This window comes from Mobula hypostoma, chromosome 9 (genome assembly GCF_963921235.1).
Source record: "Mobula hypostoma chromosome 9, sMobHyp1.1, whole genome shotgun sequence".
NCBI lineage: Eukaryota > Metazoa > Chordata > Chondrichthyes > Myliobatiformes > Myliobatidae > Mobula > Mobula hypostoma.
The window spans coordinates 87,828,728-87,852,744 of NC_086105.1; the positions used below are offsets into that span (position 1 = coordinate 87,828,728).

The 24,017-nt window shown below is 42.0% G+C and overlaps 1 protein-coding gene across 2 annotated transcripts in view; it reads left to right on the forward strand.

The window, feature by feature from the left end:
• Positions 1–21,870, forward strand: part of srebf1 (sterol regulatory element binding transcription factor 1) — a 66,166-nt gene extending 44,296 nt beyond the window's left edge. The window contains exons 13-19 of one of the 2 annotated variants that reach the window (XM_063058626.1): positions 535–643; positions 6,538–6,647; positions 8,436–8,568; positions 10,978–11,140; positions 15,845–16,030; positions 20,573–20,684; positions 21,317–21,870. In XM_063058626.1, the coding sequence (XP_062914696.1) occupies positions 535–643; positions 6,538–6,647; positions 8,436–8,568; positions 10,978–11,140; positions 15,845–16,030; positions 20,573–20,684; positions 21,317–21,537 (1,034 nt within the window). In that variant the 3' untranslated portion in view covers positions 21,538–21,870. Of the gene's footprint in view, positions 1–534; positions 644–6,537; positions 6,648–8,435; positions 8,569–10,977; positions 11,141–15,844; positions 16,031–20,572; positions 20,688–21,316 lie in introns of both variants that reach the window. The other variant, XM_063058625.1, reaches the window with a different exon arrangement.
• Positions 21,871–24,017: the final 2,147 nt, after the last annotated feature.

Below are 24,017 nucleotides of genomic sequence, written 5' to 3' on the forward strand. Positions count from 1 at the left end.
GGCTTAAAAAGGTTGGTGACCACTATCCTAAATAATCCTCTGTGTTGCTTCTTTCCCATCTGTTTCCTGGATCCCTTGATTCTCTTACAGTCAGGGTCCTGATGAGTCAAATGCCAAAACGTCAGGAATACCAAACAGTTGGATAATATTGGATTTTTACCACATTATATTTAATATAGCACTTTAACTAATCATTCAATGCATCTGCATATATTTGCATCCCCTTTTCTAACTTGCTTTCTTATCCAGCTTGTATCATTAACAAACTTGCACAAAGTACATTCGGACACCGTATCTGGTAGTATCAATTGCAAATCACTGCCATCTGAACACTGACTCTAATGTACAGGAAAATAAATAAGTATCAAACAAACAAATGCTGGTGGCAGAGGGTGGGGGCAGTTTAGGATGGATGCTGAAAGATTTGGCCCACAACAATCAGCAGTAAGTATTTGCTCCCACTACCCTCGGAAGTACCAGCCAGGTTTTGCTGCAGTGTTAAATATGTGATGCAGACTCTTCTTCTCTTCCTAGTTGATCCACTGGCTCAGGTAACTCAAGCTTTCCGAGAGCACTTGCTGGAAAAGGCGTTATATTGCATTGCCAAACCGGAGAACGGCAAGCCAGTGACTGGAGAGGGAGGGTGAGTACCGTTACTAGAGCTGCTTTTTCTCTGTTGGGGTAGTACACTATTACATGCTGCCTGAAGAAAGGATGTATAAAGCCAAGTCAAAAAAGTATGTGAAAAGTCTGTTTTTAAGATTTTTCAACATACAATTCGATAGTTTGGCAGGGGAATGAGAAACGGAGTGAGCGGGCTGAGAATGGGGTAGTTGGTTTACAAACAGGCAGTGTGTAAGAGACTGCTAGCAAAGGTAGGCTGATGATAGGGAAAACTTGCAGTCAACGGGATGAGTTGCAATGTAAAAAGGAAACAATATTGAGAAGAGTGATGAATACAGGACTGAAGGTGTTATATTTGAATGCACACAGTATACCAAATAAAGTAGATGAACTAAGTAGCGTAGTTACAGATTGGCATGGATGATGTTCTGGGTATCACTGAGTCACGGCTGAATGAAAATTATAGCTGGATCATAGCATCCAAGGATACACACTGTATTGAAAGGGCAGGCAGGGAGGGTAGCATGGCCCTGTTGGTAAAAAATGAAATCAAATCCTTAGAAAGAAGTGACAGGATCCTAAGGTGTAGAATCGTTGTGGGTAGAGCTAAGAAACTGCAAGGGTAAAGATCCTGGTTATAGATCTCCAAACAGTAGCAAAGATGTGGACTACAAATTGCAAGGGGAGATAGAAAATGCATGTCAAAAGGGTAATGTTACGATAATCATGGGGAGTTCAATATGGCAATATCTGGCTGGTGGGGGATTCCAAGAAGGGGAATTTCTAGCATGCATACGAGATGGTAATTTAGAGCAGCTCATGGTTGAGCCCACTAGAGGTCAGCTATCCTGGATTGGGTGTTGTGCAATGAACCAGAATTGATTAAAGAGCTTAAGATATAGGAATCCTTGGGGGCAAAAGTGTTCATAATATAGAATTCACCCTGCAATTTGAGAAGGAGAAGCTGAAGTCAGATGTATCAGTATTACAGTAGAGTAAAAGGAATCCAGAGGCATGAGAGAAATGTTAACCAAAATTGAGTGGAAGGTGAAAGCAAGCATGCATGATGGCAAAGCAGCAATGGCTTGAGTTTCTGGGAGCAATTCAGAAGGCGCAGGATAGATACATTCCAAAGAAGAAGTATTCTAAAGGTAGGATGATCCAACCATGCCTGACAAGGGAAGTCAAAGCCAAAGAGAGGGCATTTAATGGAGCAAAAATTAGTAGGAAGTTAAAGGATTGGAAGGTCTTTAAAACCAACAGAAGGCATCCAAAAAAAGTCATAAAGAAGGAAAAGTTAAGTGAGCCAGTAATATTAAAGAGGATACCAGCAGTTTCTTCAGATAGGTAAAGTGTAAAAGAGAGGCGAGAGTAGATATTGGACTGTTGAAAAATGAAGCTGGAGAAGTAGCAATGAGGGACAGGGAAATGGCAGATGAACTGAATCAGTATTTTGCATCAGTCTTCACTGTGAAAGACAGTAGTGGTATGTTGCAAGTTTGAGAGTGTCAGGAGGCAGAAATGAGTGAAGTTGCTATTACTACGGAGATGGTGCTTGGGAAATTGAAAAGTCTGAAGGTAGATAAATTACCTAGACCAAATAGTTTATACCCAGGGTTCTGAAAGCAGTGGCTGAAGAGATTGTGGAGACAATAATGATCTTTCAAGAATCACTAGATTCTGGCACAGTTCCTGAAGTCTGGAAAATTGCAGATGTCACTCCACTCTTCAAGAAGAGAGAGAGGCAGAGAAAGAAAATTATATCCCAGTTAGTCTGACGTCATTGGTTGGGAAGATATTGGAGTCAATTGTTAAGGATGTGGCTCTTGGGTACTTGAAGGCACGTGATAAAAGGGTTGAAATCTGGAGAGTTTCCTTAAGTGAAAATCTTGCCTGACAAATATTTTGGAATTCCTTGAAGAAATAACAAGCAGGAGACCACACATGAGAAAGCTATACATGAGGCTGCTTAATATGTTGAACCCATGGTATTACAGGAAAGATTCTAGCATTGGTAGAGCTTTGGCTTATCGGCAGGAGGCAGAGTGGGAATAAAGGGAACCTTTATGGTTGGCTTCTCGTAACTAGGGGTGTTCGACAGAGGTGTTGGGACCGCTGCTTTTACATTATATGTCAGTGACTTGATGGTTTGTGGCCAAGTAAGTGGACAATATAAAGATAGGTGGAGGGGCAGGTAGTGCTGAGAAAGCAGAGAGGCTGCAGAAGGACTTAGAAAAATGGGCAAAGAAGTGGCACATGGAATACAATGTTGGGAAGTGTATGGTCATGCACTTTGGTAGAAGAAATAAAAGCATAGACTATTTTCTAAATGAGGGGTTCAAAAATAATCAGAATGAGATTGAATATCAACAACATATGTTGTGAAATTTGTTGTCTTTGCAGCAGCAGTACATAATATAAAAAATGTGAATTACAGTAAATATATATTTGTGTGTGTGTGTGAAATTAAGTAAGTAGTGCTAAAATAAAGTAGTGAGGAAATGTTCATGAGTTTAGTGTCTATTCAGAAATTGGATGGCAGAGGGGAAGAAGCTGGTCCTGAACTGTTGAGTGCATTCCTTCGTTGAGGTGCAAAGGGACTTTATAAGACAATGGTGAGGCCTCACATGGACCATTTATGAGCAGTTTTGGGTTGATGTTGGAGAGGGTTCAAAGGAGGTTCACGAAAATGACTCTGGGATTGAAAGGCTTATATGAAGAGCATTTGATGGCTCTGGGCCTGTATTCACTGGAATTCAGAGGAATGAAGGGGGGGGAGTCTTATTGAAACCTATTGAATGCGGAGAAGTTGTATCCTTGAACAAGGGAGACTACAATGGGATGAGGGAGGAGTTGGCTAATGTGGATTGGGAGCACAGGCTATTTGATAGGACAGTTGAGGAACAGTGGAATACTTTCAAAGAGATTTCTCACAGTGCTCAACAAAAGTATATTCCAGTCAAAAGTAAGGACAGTAAGTGTGGGGAGAGCCAGTCTAGGATAACTAAGGAAATAAAAGATAGTATCAAATTAAAAGCTCATGCGTACAGTCGCGAAGAGTAGTGGGAAACTGGAGGACTGGGAAAACTTAAAAAGCAACAGAGAACAACTACAACTAAACAAAAAATAAGGAAAGGGAAGATGAAGTATGAAAGTAAATTAGCACAAAATATACAAACAGATAACAAAAGTTTTTATGAATATTTAAAGCGGAAGAGGAAGCTTAAGTCAACGTAGGTCCTTTGGAAGACGAGAAGGGGAAATTGATATTGGGTGATAAGGAAATGGCTAAGACATTGAACGACTATTTTGTGTCTGTCCTCATGGTGGAGGACACGTCTAATATGCCAAAGAAGGATGTTGTGGACGAAATGGGAAATGAGGACCTCGATAAAATCGCTGTCACTAAAGAGACAGTGATGAGCAAACTAGAGTCTGAAGGTAGGTAAGTCCCCTGGTCCTGATGGGTGCATTCCAGGGTGTTGAAGGAATTGGTGGAGGTTATAGTAGACATGTTGGTAATCATTTATCAAAACTCTCTAGACTCTGGGCAGGTCCTGGCAGATTGAAAGACAGCAACTGTCATGCCACTTTTTAAAAAAGGATGTAGGCAAAAGAAGGGAACTATAGGCCAGTTAGCTCAACATCTGTAGTCAGGAAAATGCTTGAAGTTGTCATTAAAGAAGAAATAGCAAAACGTTTAGAGAGGAGTGGTTCCATTAGACAGATGCAGCATGGATTCAGAAAGGACAGGTCTTGTTTAACAAACTTACTGGAGTTCTTTGAGTGGATAAAGGGGAACAGGTGGATGTCGTATACTTGGATTTCCAGAAGGCGTTCGATAAGGTGCCGCACAAGAGACAAGTGTATTGGCATGGATAGTGGATTGGTTAACCAACAGAAGGCAAAGAATTGGTATAAATGGATGTTTCTCCAGTTGGCAGTCTGTGGTGAGTGGGGTCGCGCAGGGATCGGTGCTGGGCTTGCAACTGTTTACCATTTACATTGATGATTTGGAAGAGGGGACTGAGTGTAGTGTAGCAAAATTTGCTGATGACACAACGCTGAGTAGGAAAGCAAATTGTATAGAGGATGTGGAGAATCTGCAGAGGGATACAGATAGGTTAAGTGAGTGGGCCAAGGTCTGGCAGATGGAATACAACGCTGGTAAATGCAAGATCATCCACTTTGGAAGGAATAATAGAAGAGCAGATTATTATTTAAATTGTGAAAGATTGCAGCATGCTGTTGTGCAGAGGGACTTGGGAGTGCTTGTTCATGAATTGCAAAAAATTGGCTTGCAGGTACAACAGGTTATTAAGAAGGCAAACGGAATGTTGGCCTTCATTGCTAGAGGGATTGAATTCAAGAGCAGGGAGGTCATGCTGCAACAGGGTACTGGTGAGGTCGCACCTGGAGTACTGTGTGCAGTTCTGGTCTCCATACTTGAGGAAGGATATACTGGCTTTGGAGGCAGTGCAGAGGAGGTTCACCAGGTTGATTCCAGGGATGAAGGGGTTAACCTATGAGGAGCGATTGAGTCACCTGGGACTTCACTCTCTGGAGTTCAGAAGAATGAGAAACATACAGAAACATACAAAATTTTGAAAGGGATTGATAAGATAGAAGTAGAAAAGCTGTTTCCATTGGTAGGTGAGACTAGAACTAGGGGACATTGCCTCAAGATTCAGGGGAGAAGATTTAGGACGGAGATGAGGAGAAACTGTTTTTCCCGGAGAACGGTGAATCTGTGGAATTCTCTGCCCAGGGAAGCAGTTGAGGCTTCTTCACTAAATATATTTAAGAAACAGTTAGATAGGATTTTACATAGTAAGGGAATTGCGGGTTATGGGGAAAGGGCAGGTAGATGGAGCTGAGTTAGGACAGATTGGCCATAATCTTATTGAATGGTGGGGCAGGCTCGATGGGCCAGATGGCCTACTTCTGCTCCTATTTCTTATGTTCTTATATTGGGGGAGTCTCAGACAAGAGGACGCGGCCTCTGTATAGAGGGATGTCCATTTAAAACAGAGATGAGGAGGAATTTCTTCAGCAAGAGAGTGGTGAAACTATGGAATTTATTGCCACAGGTGGCTGTGGAGGTCAAATCATTGGGTATACTTAAGGCTGAGGTTGATAGGTTCTTGATTGGGCAGGGCATGAACAGTTAAGGGAAGAGACAGGATATTGGGGCTGAGAGGAAAGTAGATCAGCCATGATGAAATGATGGAGCAGATTCACTGGGCCAAATGACCTAATTCTGCACCTATATCTTACGGTCTAATGGTCTTATTTCTTAGATTTAGAAAGATGACCATTAGTTCTAGCTAAATTATCTATCTGTACATAGACAGGGCTCAAATGTGAAGAATTCATATTTTGGGAGGGAGCCTATAATTTTGTTGGAACTGTTTCCACACAATTCAGTGCATTGGTATATCAGCTGAGATTTACATGCAGCATTGGTGAGAGGCTGAGCTTGTGTGTACTGCATTGGGTTGATCATAGGGGTATAAAGACCAGTTCTGGTCTACTTATCTATCATGGTGAGATCAATGAATTCAGCAGTAGTATCAGGAAAGGCTCAGACCTCCTTTCAAACACAGCTTTATGTTGAGTATGTTGGTGTTAATCCTTAGGGAGTTCTGCTTTCAGAACTTGTAAATAAGGTATCATGTGGTTTATTTGTTATTCAGTCTGGGATACAGTGGAGGAAAAGAGTATTGAAGGGAACTGTGCATTGTTTTGATTCCTGGCATTTTTCATTTATTATAATATCTAATTTTCTGTATTATAGAAGTTGAGCTGTTAAGTCTATTATGCAATAATTAAGCAATCCTGCAAATGTATTAAATTGTGATCTTGAAGAATATTACAGATGCCTATTGTCCTTTTATTAATTTTCTGTTGCAGAGAGTTCTCAGATGCTCTTGAGTACTTACAGCTGCTGAATAGTTGTTCCGACGCTGCTGCCGTCACCACACAAACCTTCGCTATTGGCTCGAGTATGGCGACTGTCACCGGTTGGCCCCTGTTTATTCTTATTATGCTTCTTAGCTATTGTATCACTCAGATTAGGATTTCATTTATTCCACTATTGAAAATCAGGATAGAAATATGGAGCTAATGTTTAAGATCAGTGATATTTTTAATGAAACAATTGTGTTTTAAATTTGGATCTAACCCTGACTAGTCAGTTTTTCGTCTGAGAACCATATTTACTGCAAGCTTTTGGCCTCTTTCTCCAGCTGTCAAGCTCAGTCCTCATAGTTGACATGATCTGCAGTTACACTTCAACCTTCACTTCATTTGATGATGTAATTTATTATTACCTTTTCAGGTTTCACAGATTACAAACCACAATAATCCTTGAATGTAAACACATGCCTAAATCTCTCTTTCCTTTACTTTTTCCTGATTATATTTCTCCTTCCAAACTTGACACTTACCTTTGGACACCTCTCCCTATGCATACACATTATGGTCTTGGTTGATCAGACCTTCTCTGCATGTCAGTGAATTCCATGTCCGAAATGTCTTGGCGGTGGAATAGGGTGACACAGTGTTGTAGCAGATAGTGCTTCTGTGGCACAACTCAGTGTCCAGGATTTGATTCTGACCTCTGGCAGTAAGTGTGCTGTTTGCATTTTCTGCCTTTGACAGTGTAGTTTTCCCCTTGGGTGCTCAAATTCCCTCTTATATCCTTATCACATACCTGTAAGTTAATTCACTGCTGCAAGTTACTGCTAGTGTAGGTGGTTGGCAGGAGAATTCAGTGTAATTGATGAGCATGTGACCGAGAATAAACACAAAAATTAGATTGACTTGTCACTTATATATTGGAACATACAATGAAATGCACGTTTGCGTCAAATCAGTGAAGATTGTGCTTGGCAGCCTGCAAGTGTTGCCACATTTCTAACACCAACATAGCATGCCCAGAACTCGCTGGCACTAATCTGTACGCCCAGAGAAACTGGAGCACCCAGAGAAAACTTATGCAATCATGAGGAGAGTGTACAAACTCCTTACAGACAGCTCAGGAATTGAACCCCGATTGTTGATCGCCGGCGCCAACTGTTACGCTGCTGTGCCGTTAGCTGAAAATGAGTGGGGGAATGGGATTGCTCTAAGAGTTGGCATAGGCTCAGTGGGCTGAACAACTTCCTTTTACACTGAAAGATAATGTGTTGATCCTTTCCAGTCTTAGTTTTTGTAGTTATTCCTTTGGTGGAGAGTGTTCACACCAGACAGTGAACTCTTTGTTCAAAGGTCCTGGTCCAACTGCTCCCATCTGCTTGGCTTCATGGTTTCCAGATCTATTCATCACAATCTGCTGGGTGGTTCCACCTCCTAACCCATGTCCTCACCTCCTAAACCTGCAGTATTTCATCCACTAGGGACAGTTCTGATGAAACGTATTTGACCAGTTTCACCACTTCTGTTCTCCCGGCCACAGGTGCTGCCTGACAGGCCACTTTGTGTTTTTATTCTCGGTTTCCGGTATATACAGGATTTTGCTTGTGTATTAGGACAGTTAATTCGTAACAGTGCCAGTGATCTCTTTGGCTTTGCCAAGAAGCTGTGCTTTATCTGTGATCCTTGACAGTCAGTGTGGGAGGCTGTTTGATCCTTCGTGATATCAGTCACTACTCCTGGTGTCTTCTTTGACAAGCAGGAGACACGTGTCAAGTCAGAACGTGGATGACAGTCATTGCTTCCCTGAGATCTCACAAATCTGGACAAGCTGTAATAAATCTTTCACCTTCCCATATGTATGATTTTTATGCTTTTTACTATTTTATGCATAGGTACTGATCCAGTAGCAAAGTGGTGGGCTTCCGTGATTGTTGTTGCCATCAACTGGTTGTGTGGTGATGACGAGGCAGCAGAACGTCTGTATCCTGTGGTGGAATGCATGCCAAAGCTTCTGCACACAACTGAGTAAGTGCTATTGCCCAAATTCTCTCCAGAGAACCTCTTCTGTAGTGTATGCATTCAATGTATCTTGAACCATGTTATTTTAACCCTGAGTATTATAAGGTTAGCAAAACTGATAAATTGGAAATTCAAGAGACTACAGGTGCTGGAATCTGAAACTACAATCTGGTGGAACACCAGTTGAGGGAACAGAGGAATTGTCATTGTTTTGGGTTGATACAGAAAGTTTTAACCCAAAAAAATTGGCAATTCCTTTATTTGCACGGATGCCTCTCGACATGCAAAGTTCTTCCCTCAGATTGTTAATTGCTTTTAAAGTGGTATTTTGATTAATGGCTCCAAAACTGTAAGGTCTAGTATCAGTGCAAACATGTGTGATGCCAAAGCCACTGACTCAAATAAGTGTATAAACACATGCGCAAATTCATACCACTGAGTAAATTTATAATCCTATGTTAATATTTCATCTAGTGCTGGAGTTGCAGTGTTAATGTTGAGATTGTTTAACGTTTTCACATTGAGTTGAGGTTTTTGGGAAGCGGTGGGGAAGGCCACTGGAGATTTCCCTTCGGTTTTCTGTTCAGAATATGGTCAGTTTTCTAGATAGCGGAACACTTTGCAGAGGGACATCAAGACCTTGTTTCTGCTTTGTTTATTCACAGGACATGGGTGTGTTTAATAAGGCCAGGATTTATTTCCTCTGCCTCACACATGCCTTGGTGTGGGTGCAACATTAATCCATTAAGTTAATTCCTGGGATGATCTGAGGAAAGACTGATGCAGTCAGGTTGGGTTATAGAAATTCACCATAACTTGCAAATCTCTACCCAAATATTTGAGGTACGCAATAATTTTTTCTCAGTGTAGTGGAGGGGGAAGGGTGGGGAGTAAATGAAAAATAATACTGTACACTTTTTGTCAACTCTTATTTTTTTGCTGCGTGCCACTATTGTAAAAAATCTCAAAAAGAACCGTTTTCTAGGAACCACCACCACCAACGCCCACCGCTGCTGGCAATATGGAGTATTTAGCCTGTATTTAGAAGAATGATGGGTATTCTCAATTGGATGACAAGATTTTGTCAGACCTTTCCAGGCTAAATGCCAAGTGATCTCCTCTTTCAGCTAGGGAGAATCCTTAGAATTCCCTGCCTCACAGGGCTGTGTATGATCAAGATTGAGATTAATTATTAATTATTTCTGGGCACAAAGAATACGGGGATGTTGCAGCACAGATACAAGCCAAAAATCAGTCAGTCTTATTTAACAAAGAAGTGGACTTGAGTTCTGAGCTCTATTGCAGCATCTGATTCTTAGCTTTTAATTGCTCCTTTGTTAAGTTGGTGGTATAAAGTCTTTGTGGACATCAGCATTCTTTGTGGTACTTGTGCTGTGCTAGGAAGTTCTCAGAGCACACCCAGGAATTGCAATGGATTTCTAGTCAAAACAGAAGGGTAGTTTGCTATTGCCTTGCACCTGTTGCCCTTATCCTTCTGAGGGCCCAAGAGTACATCCTAGCAAAAAAACCTTGGTGAATTGTAGGTGGCAGATAATAAAGCAAATGGAACAGTGAGATTCTTCAATTACAAAGAAAATTAATGAAAGCAGAGCAGTAAATGTGGTTTATATTAAATTTACAAAGAATTTCGTCAAGGTCCCATATGGTAGGCTGGTCCAGATTAAAGCACAAGAGAGTTAGGAAACTGGATCCAAGATCTGAGGGATAAGTTTTCTCATAAAGGGTTGTGAATATCTTGAATGAGCTGCCAAAAGAGCTAGTAGAGAGGTATACAGTTGCAAAGTTTAAAAGACATTTGGACATGTACTTGGATAGCAAAAAGCATAGAGAGAAACAAGCCTAACGAAAGAGCAGATTGGATTAGCAGGTCCAGGTATCACGGATGAGGTGGGCTAAAAGGGCTCATTTCTCTCCTGCACATTCGTATGAATCTACACTCTTGACTTGTGCTTTTCTCATTATATGAGAATTAGAGTTAGGCTATTTGCTTCTCACAGAATGCCCAGGATCTGTTGTGCATTTGTTGAAGTTTGACAATTTGCAATTTGGCCTTCATGTACCTGGTATTCTCAAGAAATGTAACTACTGAGATCCTTTTACGTAAGAAATTAGAGAAAAAAATGAAATACGGGGTGAAATAATAGCTAGTGGGAACGAAAGATCTTTGATTGGAAACATTTCCCATTTAACAGTGAGAGGCATCAGGTTATTTAGTTATGGAGTTTGAATCTTGTTCAAGATAGAGAATTAAGCATTTGAGGATTTAATATGTACGTCTTTTGTGGACTGCTCACACCAGATGGAAAGGTAAATGAAATGCAGTTTCTAGCAGTTTATGTGCATTAGTGCTTGTTTTGCCACCTCACCTGACTTTTAAATGCTCTCTTCTTGCAGGAGCCAGTTGCCAAGAGCAGCGCTGTTTGCATTCAAGGCTGTGCGTGCCATTTTGGGTAAGCAGGATGGCAGCCAGATGAGCCTCTTGCACTGTGAAAAGGCCAGTGGGTACCTGAGGGACAGTCTCAATATGGCATCCTCCACCAGCAACAGTATTGATAAGGTATGGAGAGAAGGGAACCTCTGGCCCCTAACATGTGTCAGATGGTTGAGTACAGTAAAATTAGAAAAACTACTAAGTGTAGTCTGATCCCACTACTGATGCTGTCTATTATGATGAACAGAAGTTACCATTAAGGGAAACCGTGATGTTTGCTCCCCATATATTCTATGAGAAATGAGATGTACTCATCAGCTCTATCTCTAATTAAGCGATTTGACTCAAAAATTCAGAATGACCTCCTTAAAAGTGAATAAATAGTTAACATTTTTCTTTTTCATGATTTATTTGTGAATGTGGATGGGGGAGGGGGATGTACTTTTATTCCTAAATTGCAAAAGCTGCTGGCAGGATAACTGCCAAGTGGTATCAGAGATTATTCAAGTGTGACTCAGCCTTGTAATCTTCCCTGCTCCCTGCTGCGAGGCATTGCAGCCTTTGCTCATCACCTTTCAGTTTAATCAGCTTGCAGTTGGTTTTAAGAGGTGAATGCTTTTAGTGTGTTGATGAGTTTAGGGAGGAATGTGTTAAAAGTGTTTAATGGGGGAGGAAACACTTGCAGAATAAAATATTTGAGCCCTAATATCCTGCGCTTGCTTTAGAAACAGAAAACCTACAGCACAATACAGGCCCTTCAGCCTACAAAGCTGTGCTGAACATGTCCTTACCTTAGAAATTACCTAGGGTTACCCATAGTCCTCTTATTTTTCTAAGCTCCATGTACCTATCCTGTAGTCTCTTAAAAGACCCTATCGTATCCGCCTCCACCACCGTTGCTGGCAGCCCATTCCAAGCACTTGCCACTCTCTACATTAAAAAACTTACCCGACATCTCTGTACCTACTTCCAAGCACCTTAAAACTGTGCCCTCTTGTATTAGTGATTTCAGCCCTGGGAAAAAGCCTCTGACTATCCACACGATCAATGCCTCTCATCATCTTATACACCTCTATCAGGTCACCTCTCATCCTCTGTCACTCCAAGGAGGAAAGGCCGAGTTCATTCAACCTATTCTTATAAGGCATGCTCCCCAATCCAGGCAACATCCTTGTAAATCTCCTCTGCATCTTTCTATGGTTTCCACATCCTTCCTGTAGTGAGGCGACCAGAAATGAGCACAGTACTCCAAGTGGGGTCTGGCCAGGGTCCTATATAGCTGCAACATTACCTCTCGGCTCTTAAACTCAATCCCACGATTGATGAAGGCCAATACACTGTATGCCTTCTTAATCACAGAGTCAACCTGCGTAGTAGCTTTGAGTGCTGTAAGGACTCGGACCCCAAGATCCCTCTGATCCTCCACACTGCCAAGAGTCTTACCATTAATACTATATTCTGCCATCATATTTGACCTACCAAAATGAACCACCTCACACTTATCTGGGTTGAACTCCGTCTGCCACTTCTCAGCCCAGTTTTGCATCCTATCAATGTCCCACTGTAACCTCTTGACAGCCCTCCACACTATCCACAACATCCCCAACCTTTGTATCATCAGCAAATTTATCATTCCTCCACTTCCTCATCCAGGTCATTTATAAAAATCACGAAGAGTAGGGGTCCCAGAACAGATCCCTGAGGCACACTACTGGTGACCGATCTCCATGCAGAATATGACCCATCTACAACCATCTTTGCCTTCTGTTGGCAAGCCAATTCCGGAACCACAAAGCAATGTCTCCTTGGATCCCATGCTTTCTCAATAAGCCTTGCATGGGGTACCTTGTCAAATGCCTTGCTGAAATCCATACTTGTAAGGCACGACCTGCCTTTGACAAAACCATGCTGACTATTCCTAATCATATTATGCCTCTTCAAATGTTCATAAATCCTGCCTCTCAGGATCTTCTCCATCAACTTACCAACAACTGAAGTAAGACTCACTGGTCCATAATTTCCTGGGCTATCTCTACTCCCTTTCTTGAATAAGGGAACAACATCCGCAACCCTCCAATCCTCCAGAACCTCTCCCGTCCCCATTGATGATGCAAAGATCATTGTCAGAGGCTCAGCAATCTCCTCCCTTCCCTCCCACAGTAGCCTGGGGTACATCTCATCCGGTCCCGGTGACTTATCCAATTTTATTTCAAATTTTCAAATATGTTTTCTCTGGCTAATTAAAATAGAATGTTTTCATAAGGAGATGGAAGGAGGGAAATGAATTGATGGGGAGGATGCGGTATGAAATCAAATTTCAGTGGGAGATGTCAATGTGGAGATGGCGATGTTGAATATCCATATCAAGCATGAATTATTGCTCTATGCTATTTAAGAATGAGTCTGGCAAGTCTTGTTGCTTTAAAAAGCCTCTGGGATTCTCATACTCCATAGTTCAGTTTTAGGCATCTGTCATCCCATGCCATTTTGTTTCACTTGCTGCGCACTTGAGCTTTTATCCTCACCATTCTATTTTGTGGTACGACTTTATTCTAGTTACATATTGTCTCGGGTGATTGTAAGGATTCCAGCAAGGATTTGAAAAGTCTGGCAGGGAATTATAGAGCAGTGAACCTTAGTGTGTGGGATAAGATGTCTAGGCAGTTACTGACATTTCTTGAAGTCTAGTGAACATTGGATTACATTTTCATCAAAGTTGCAAGCCAGAGCCTCAGTTCAGCGCAGAGATGTGTAAACCTCGCAGAGAAGCAAGCTGAACCAGTCTGTCCTTTGCCCTTTGACTCCAACACCTGACCTTTTCAATCTGGCCAATATTGTCCAAACCTCAAGTCATTCCTGCCTCTTGAACCTGGGCCCTGCCTGCTGCAAGTATGGGTTATTATAAGCTTTGATTCTACAGAACTGTTGCCTCTCTTGACACACTGTTCATGGTTACGATCCAGGGATAATAAGGAAGCATCACCAGGCTTTTAAATCTTACATCAATTATCACAGCATATCTTCATCTTGTCCGACTCGTGAATAACTAGAAGTGATCACTGGGTGTGATCCATGATTGCATTTGAAGATCACTGAAGCAGGCAGTACCATTCCAATGCCATTGCCGGTGGACCAGGGAGTGGCCCTGGGAATTTCCTGATCTATTTTGCTCCAGTACACATCAGCTGATCAAAAGTGGGGAATACCTTTTCATCCCTGCAAGTTTCTGGAACAATTAAAGGATACAGTAAAAGAATTGTTTGGCAGTGGTCAGAACATTTTGTACCTCTCTTGCTTCACCAACCCTGCTGGATGAGTGGCTGCAGCTGTGGTGCATTGTAGTTGCATTGCATGTGTACGTGAAGTGCAATGCACCTGCAGTGCAATACAGAGCCAGACCCTGACACCATCTGAGAGGAAAAACTCCAAAAATTGTAACATCGCAGCTGACCAAAGCGTTGTGATTGAGTGCACCGTTTTGAATAGCTTATTTCTGCTGTTTTTTAATCTCTTCCTACTTTTTGTTTGTACTTGTGTCTCTATGTTTTATATTTTTTAAAACAATCTGTCACCCTGACTTCCTTTTTTCACCTAATTAACAGCTGATTAATTTGGAAAACTTAAATGGGTGATGCTTGCATTACAGCTGTTCAGGTAATGGAAATTTACTCTGACAGAATTCACAAATCACAGGTTTGAGATATGAAATAAAATATGCTTTCACTGAAATCAAATTTTAAAAATGTAAATAATTTTTTTTTACTCGCAGTTCTTGGTACATGTGCACTGCTTTGCTTTACAGAAAATCACTATTTGGACTGTTTTCTAGGACTAACACCACCCACACACTTCGTAACGCTGGGGATCACCTGTACGTCAAAGGTTTATGTCTGTGGAATTTGAGCCACACTGAAAATAGTTACATTAAAATAAACTAGATGAAATTTTGAGTACATTTTTTAAAAATCTGAGCAAATGGAGCCAGTTATTATAAAGAAACATGTTAAAGTACAGGTTTCCCCCGCTTTTCAAAAGTTTGCTTTACGCCACTTTGCTTTTATGGAAGACCTACATTAGTACCTGTTTTCACTAACCGAAAGAAATCCAAAGAGGATTTTCCCTTTTACGAGAAAAGGCGAAAAGCGATGTTCAGCGTTTGTTTTGCAGCGAGCCGTTATAGAGGCAGCGCACACCCGGAGCAGTGAGAGTGGTGCCACCAAGCTCCTTCCCCGGGAACTACTCCCGGCATCAAGCTGCCATAGCTTTGAACTGTGACTGTGAGCATCTGTGCTTTATCTTGATTTATTTTATACATCCATTAGCAAGATGTGTCCTATGGTATCAGAAAAGCCTAAAAGAGCTCGTAACGGTGTTACGCTTAGCGTAAAACTGGACGTAATTAAGTGTTTCGATCTGGTGAACAAAATAAAGACATTGTGCGTGCGTTGAACTTGCCTGTTTCCACCATTTGTACTATTTACACGCAGAGAGAAAAAAGCTACACTGTACATGCATTATTTCTACATTATATAGACTGCGTTTATCATATCATTACTGCTATTACTATATGTTAGTGTGATTTTAGGTTTTATGTGTTTTTTGGTGTGATTTAGTAGGTTATTTTTTGGGTCTGGGAACGCTCAAAAATTTTTCCCATATAAATTAATGGTAATTGCTTCTTTGCTTTATGCCATTTCGGCTTACGAAAAGTTTCATAGGAACGCTCTACTTTCGGATAGCGGGGGAAACCTGTAATTGGTTAGTGGGAAGTCTGTTGCTTCATTGACCCTTAGAAGCAAGTCTATCTCAGGTTATCTGTTATCTTTTCAGGCTGTGCAGATGTTGCTGTGTGATCTTCTGCTTGTCACCAGGACCAGTGTATGGCAGCAACAGTTCACTGGGAGTCAGACAACGAGTGCCATGCATCAGGCATCTCCACTTGAGCTGAGAGGCTTTCAGCAGGACCTGAGTAGTCTCAGAAAGCTATCCCAGACTTTCAGACCTGCTCTCCGTAGGGTAAGTTGTGAGGTGATAGACTGAGAGGGGGGAAGCACCAGTGCAGCTGGTGGAACTGGGTGCATTTGCCTTTGGGTAATACCACAAATGAAATAAAACCATTGCTAACTCAGTAGTGATATCTGGAGTGTGAGTAATACCATCTTCTGACTGAACTCCAAATCTTGAGCCACGATACTGTGGCTAGAAAAACTAATGGTAGATAAATACTGCATACAGAAGAAGGGACGATCGTAGGAAAAACATCACAGGAAGCCTTCACTAATCACATCTGTAATTTGTGAAATAACATTCAAATATGGTGAATATAACCTCAAGGAAGTCTGAATGAAGTATTAAATTTATGTCCCATTCACCTGTTCAAGTGGTTTTCTAAGACGTAGCTCTGATTAAAGAGAAAGGTTAATCTCCCAGTATCTCCTTCAGCAGATATCACCAGAAATAAATATACTGGCCCTTCATTTAAGCTCATAATGAGTTCTCAAGAACAAGAACATCAAGGGAATCAGCATCTTATGGCATAGGAGCACATTGTGGCCCTCTATCATGGAGCAGTCCCATTTTATTGCCATGATCTATTTTCCACACGTTCCCATCAATTGACCCTTTCCCTCCACTAGATTCTACTCCTTGCCACACCCTACAGGCACTGTATCATTCTGCCAGTTAATGGTTGGTCCCTTAAGAGTGATGAGATACGGAGGGATCTTGGGTCCAGGTCCATAGTTCACTGAACGTGGCTACACAAGGAGATAGGTGGGAAAGAAGGCATGTGGCTTGCTTGCCTTCATTGATAGAGTGAGTATGGAAGCCATGGTGCATGGTCATTCCACACAATTGCATGCATGGACACTTCTGTCCATCCCTTTGTAGAAAGGATGTAGAGAGGATGCATCAGAGCTTTACCAGGATGCTGACTAGGTTAGAAGGTGTGAGGTTGGACAAACTTGGGTTGTTCTCCCTAGAACAGTGGTCCCCAAACTCTGGGCCGCAAAGCATGTGGGGGTGCAGTGGTAGCCGGAGCGCACCCAGCACATCTTTAAGAAAAAAGCCGAAATAAACAAGCTAATTAAAAAGGTGCTGCCCAGAAGCCAGTCTTCATTAGAGGAACTGAGGTGAAGAGGGTCAATAACTTTAAATTCGTCAGCATTAAGGATCGACGTTTCTCTCTCTGAAAAGTGTCAGAGGATCTGTCCTGGGACCAGCACGTAACTGTCATTACAAAGAAAGCATGGCGGTGCCTATACTTTATTAGGAGTTTGTGTAGATTCAACATATCACCTCAATCCTGACAGCCCTGACTTTTCAGCCTGTCTGGGCTGCTGTTTAAATAGACCAAACAATGGAACAGTTAAAGGCTCCAGCACCTTGGAAAGAGGAGTGAACATCGCGTACAGCAAGTGAAATCGGCAATTGCCTCTGATCCAGACCAACATTTATGTGCCGGGCAGCACCTAATTAATTAGCTTGTTTATTTTGGCTTTTTTCTTAAAGATGTGCTGGGTGCGTTCCGGCTACCGCTGCACCCCTGCATTTTCGCAGCCCGGTATTGGTCCACAGCCCAGAGGTTGGGGACCACTGCTCTGCAACACCAGCGGGAAAGGAGACCGAAGGAAGTTTTTAAAATTATGAGAGGCATTGAATTTAGGAGCCAAGAGGTAATGTTACAGCTATATAGGACCCTGATCAGACCCCACTTGAAGTACTGTGCTCACTACAGGAAGGATGTGGAAGCCATAGAAAGGGTGCAGAGGAGATTTACAAGGATGTTGCCTGGATTGGGGAGCATGCCTTATGTAAACAGGTTGAGTGAACTTGGCCTTTTCTCCTTAGAGCGACAGAGGATGAGAGGTGACCTGATACAAGTGTATAAGATGATGAGAGGCATTGATTCTCCCTGGGCCTCCTGTCCCTTGATCCTCTCATATCCCTTTTGCCAATCACCTGTCCTGCTCTTGGCTCCATCCCGCCCCCTCCTGTCTTCTCCTATCATTTTGGATCTCTCCCTCCCCCTCACACTTTCAAATCTCTTACTAACTTTTCCTTCAGTTAGTCCTGACGAAGGGTCTGGGCCTGAAACATCGACTGTACCTCTTCCTAGAGATGCTGCCTGGCCTGCTGTGTTCACCAGCAACTTTGATGTGTGTTGCTTGAATTTCCAGCATCTGCAGAATTCCTGTTGTTTGAGAGGCATTGATTGTGTGGATAGTCAGAAGCTTTTTCCTAGGGCTGAAATGGTTGCCACAAGAGGACACAGGTTTAAGGTGCTGGGGAGTAGATACAGAGGAGATGTTAGGGGTAAGTTTTTTACGCAGAGAATGGTGAGTGTGTGGAATGGACTGCCGGCAACGATGGTGGAGGCAGATAAGATAGGGTCTTTTAAGAGTCTTTTGGATAGGTACATGGAACTTAGAAACATAGAGGGCTATGGGTAAGCCTAGTAATTTCTAAGGCAGGAACATGTTCGGCACAACTTTGTGGGCCGAAGGGCCTGTATTGTGCGGTAGGTTTTCTATGTTTCTATAAGTAGGCAGGCAGACAGATTCTTTTGCCCAGGGTCGAAGTGTCATTCACTAGAGAAGTTTTTTTATGCAGAGAGTGCTAAGTGCCTAGATAGGTTAATCACGGGTAGAAGTGGAATGAGGCATTTCATAGAATTTAAGAGGTTTTTAGACAGATACATGAATATGGAGGGTCATGGATGATGCATAAGAGGAGGCCATTTAGTTTAAATTGGCATCAAGAATAGAGTCATTGATTTATGGAAGTAAAACCCTGTTTAACAAATGTGCTAGTGATTGATTAGGCTGTAACTTTCAGAGTAGATGAATGGAAAGCAGTGAATGTGATGCATCTGAATCTTCTGAAGACACTTGAGACGTCAAAACACAGAAGGTTATTTAATAAAGTTTACAGCAATGGCTTTAGGTGTAATATATTGGTGTGAGTTAAGAGTTGGTTAACAGACAGGAAACAGTAGAGATAAATGTGTAGTTTTTGGGTTGGGAGACTATGTGTGTAGGAATTGATGCTGGGATTTTCGTTGTTCACAATCTATATTAACTATTTTGTTGAGAGGACCAAGGATGATAATATCAGTAAATTTGAATATATTAAGCCTGGGTAACAGTGTGGATTGTGAGGAGAATAACCAAGGAGTTATAGACATGCTAGGCAAATGGCAGACAGAATTTAATGACAATGATTATCTATGGAATAATTAGGAAAAAAATTCAATGGTGAACATTTTTTTAAATGGAAGAAAAATTGAAAATTGCTGGAATTTAGTGGAACCAGGGTGTCCTTGGAATCAGCTCACTTAACATTCAGGTACAACAAGCAATTAAGTTAAACAGTATGATGGCCTTCATTATAACAGAATTGTACACAAGATTAATGCAATAAATGGAGCTCTAGTGAGACTGTACCTGATGAAATATGTTTGGTCTGGTCTCCCTATCTGAGGATGGATATATTGTGATAGAGGTTTCATTGATTGATTGCTGGGAAGCTGCAGGGGCTTGGAGGGAGGGAGTGCATCTGAACTATGTAAGGAGAGCTTAAGCACCGTCTCCAATGCCTTCTTCCCTGGTTTTGGTGCAGCAGGCGACGACCCGGTAAATTACAAGCCTAAACTGCACAACTCCACCATTATCCAGCAACTCGCTAGTGAAGTAGATCTGCAGTACCTGGTGTTTTTAATATTCAGCAGTGTCTTGCAATCATAAGAAAGATGTAAAGGATGAACAATTATACCATTGGTGGGACCCGGAGAGGCCGTTGTGGCCATTCAACTGCCTGGGGAAAGAAACTGTTAAGATGGCATGAAGTGTTTGTTTTAATAGCTCTATAGTGCATTCCAGAGCGGAGCATTTGGAAAAGACAGTTTGCTGGGTGGGTAATGTCCACAGTGATCTTTTTCAGCTGACCGGGGAGCTCACTAGTTTTTATGTATTGTGAGGGGATGCGGATGTATATGTAAGGTGTTCGACCAGGAGCTCATTCAGAAAGTCAGGAAGCATGGGATCCGGGGAAACCTGGCTTGCCTGCAGAAGGCAGAGTGTGGTGGTGGTAGATGGGGTGTGTCCTGCCTGGAGATTGATGATCAGTGATGGTCCGTAGAGATCTGTTGAGGGATCCCTGCTCTTTGTGATTTTTATAAATGGCTTGAATGAGGAAGTGGAAGGATGTGTTTGTAAGTTTGCAGATGACACAAAGGTTAGTAGTGTTGTGGATAGTGTAGAAGGTCCAGGAAACCAGGAGGAACTCAGTGACTTAGCACAAGGCTTACTGGCTTTCACGAGGGAGGACACAATTTAAAGTCTTAGCTGGAAATGGTTATTGTGGGTTAAGGCTTCAGAACAAAGGAGTGCAAAGGTGAATTTTCTGGTGACAGGGCGAGGGTGAAATGTGGAAATCACAGCTGGTGTACCAAGTTTTAACCTTAGCATAGTAACAGTTTGTGAAGGAGAAAACAGGATGGGGTAGAATAGGGAGGTGGATAACATGCATTTAATGTGTCATATTTTATTTTTTTTTAAGGTGTTCCTGCATGAGGCAACAGCCAGGTTAATGGCAGGAGCCAGTCCAACCCGTACTCACCAACTATTAGATCGCAGTCTCAGGAGGCGGGTCACAAATCCGATTCCCAAAGGTGGTGAGTCGCTATCTTTCTGAAACAGATCTTTTGCAATAGTCTTTGAATCTGCTTGTTATGCACTGCTTTGAAACTACCTGACTTAAACCTTCTTAAATGGATACATTTTGGTTTTTAATATTTTCTTGTTAGAAAAGTATACTGGAGTGAGCTTTAGCTTTTTGTTTGAGGCAAATGTTCCGTCTGTTAGGTAAGTGGACCTTCGGGTATTTGAAACTCTGGTTTTAGCTGTTGACTTTCTGATGGGTGCTCAGTGCTGTTTGCCCTGACTTTAGTAAGAAGAGTTAGTAGTCCTACTGCACTTTGCTGAAATGGCTGTTTTAAATGGGGTAATCTGATGAATGTTGCGAAACTGTATAGTAGGTAACATGATCACACCAGACAGTTAATGGTTAATGGGAAGCCTGGGTGGGAGCATTTTCTCCACTTCTAGCCCAGATGCACTGAGGTTATTATGTCAGTTATTTGGAGGTTCAGTGTACAGTGGAAATAGAAGCTGTTATCGACTGTGCCTTTCTGCCACACTGACAGCTCATCAAAGGAGAGTTTAGTAATTAGCCAGTTGATTACATTGATTTTCATTCTCCTCTGACCAGCAGCTTATTTCTTTATTTTTTGTTCATTGTAAGGCGAGACTGAGACACACCCTGGACGACGGGAGCACGCTGAAGCCCTCCTACTTGCATGCCGCTATCTTCCACCGAGCTTCTTGTCTGCACCAGGCCAGCGAGTCGGTATGCTGGCTGAGGCCGCCCACACACTGGAAAAGATTGGCGACAAAAGGACTCTTCACGACTGCCAGCAGATGATCATGAAACTGGGCAGTGGCACCACAGTCACCACAACTTAATGTGGCACTACTTCTAAGCAAGGCCCCACCTCTTCCCTGAAAGCACTGTGATTCTGTGGTGTATGTGGCCCTCAAGAAGCAGCACTGCCCTTCTAATTTCATATTAAAATAATGATTTGGTAAAATAAAAATCATATTTTCATAGGTTAATGTACATAAAAAATATTTATAATTTTTTAAGGTCGAAAGTCGGGAGGCAGCAAATTCACTTTTGTAGAATTAAAAGCACTTGTCTGTTTCGAAGCTTAGCTTCTCCTATAATGCTGCACAGTGACAAAGCCATTCCGGGCTGTATTCTGTGCAATATACAGTACTTTTATATAATTAAAATAACCCACATGAAAGAATACAATGTAGTTCGTCTTTTTCTGCACTAGGTTGTTTGTACCTGTACATTTGTTTTTTTCCAGAAGAGTCAGATTTCTTTCCTTCATGCTACAAACCCAGCAGGCAAGGAAAAATATTCTCTCAAAGCATCCAGTCTCTCCAAACTATCAAACTATGAATTTGACTGTACTGAGGGGAATTCTAAATAATTGTAGCTGAACAAGGTTTTAACCTGAGATTCATCAGTAATGCCAGAAATGCAAAGGGAAGATGGTTACAACCTCAATAATAAGTATACTGCTTTGGATACTGTAAGACCATAAGATATAGGAGCAGAATTTGGCCCATTGAGTCTGCTCCACCATTTCATCATGGCTGAACCAATTTTCTTCTCAACCCCAATCGCCTGCCTTCTCCCCGTATCCCTTCATGTCATGACCTGTCAACAATCTCTCAACCTCTGCCTTAAGTATACATAAAGGCGTGGCCTCCACAGCTGCCTATGGCAAAGAATTCCACAGATTTACCACTCTCTAGCTAAAGAAATTCCTCCTCCTCCTCTCCATTCTATATGGACACCCTTCTATTCCAAAGCTGTGTCCTCTGTTCTTGGGCTCTCCCACCACAAGAAACATCCAGTCTATCAAGGCCTTTCACCATTTGATAAGTTTCTTCTAAATTCTAATGAATACAGGCCCAGGGGCATCAGATGCTCTTCATGTGACAAGCCATTCAATCCTGGAATCAAGTTCGTGAATCTCCTTTGAATCCTGCCCAGTTTCAGCACAACATTTCTAATACAACAAGCCCAAACCTGCTCAATACACAGTAAGTGAGTCCTTATCAGTGCTTTATAAACATACAGCATTACATCCTTGCTTTTATATTCTAGTCCTCGCAAAATGAATGTTAACAATGTGTTTGCCTTCCTTACCACAGACTCAACCTGCAAATTAATCCTTGGGGAATCCTGCACAAGGATTCCCAAGTCCCTTTGCACCTCAATTTTTTTTTATATTTTCTCTCCATTTTATTAGTCAACTCTTACATTTCTTCTACCAAAGTGCATGACTATACACTTCCCAACACTGTATTCCATCTGCCATTTCTTAGCCCATACTAATCTTCTGTAGTCTACTTCCTCAAAACTACCTGCCCCTCTAGCTTCATATCATCTGCAAACTTTGCAACAAAGCTATCAGTCCTGTCATCCAAATCATTGACATGTAAAAAGAATCAGTCCCATCACAGACCCCTGAGGATCACCATCAACCAGTCAGAAAAGGTTCCCTTTAATCCCATTCCACCTCCTGCCAATCAGCCACTGCTATAGCCATGCTAGAATCTTTCCTGTAATACCATGGGCTCGTAACTTGCTAAGCAGCCTCGTGTGGCATCTTGTCAAAGGCTTTCTGAAAATGCATGTACACAACATCCAATGATTCTCCCTTGTCTATCCTGCTTGTTATTTCTTCAAAAAATTCCAACAGATTTGTGAGGCAAGAATTTCCCTTGAGAATGCCATGCTGAATATGGCCTATTTTATCACATACCTCCAAGTATCTTGAGACCTTATCCTTGGGTGGATAAATTCTGGACTTGATGGAATACACCCTCGGGTTCTGAAGGAAGTAGCTGGAGAAATTACGGAGGCATTAACAATTATCTTTCAAGAATTGATTGATTCTGGCGTTGTACCAGATGACTGGAAAATTGCAAATGTTACTCCATTATTTCAGAAGGGTGGGAGGCAGCAGAATGGAAACTAGACCTGTTAGCCTGACATCAGTGGTTGGGAAGTTGTTGGAATCGATTGTTAGGGATGAGATTATGGAATACCTGATGGCACACGACAAGATAGGCCAAAGCCAGTGTGGTTTCCTGAAAAGAAAATCCTGCCTGACTGACCTACTGCAATTTTTTGAGGAAATTACAACCAGGGTAGACAAAAGAGATGCAGTAGATGTGGTGTACTTGGATTTTCAGAAGGCCTTTGACAAGGTACCGCACATGAGACTGATTGGCAAGAGCCCATGGAATTACAGGGGAGTTACTAGCATGGGTGGAGCATTGGCTGATCGGCAGAAAACAGTAGAGTGGAAATAAAGGGGTCCTAATCTGGTTGTGGTACCAGTGGAGTTCCACAGGGGTGG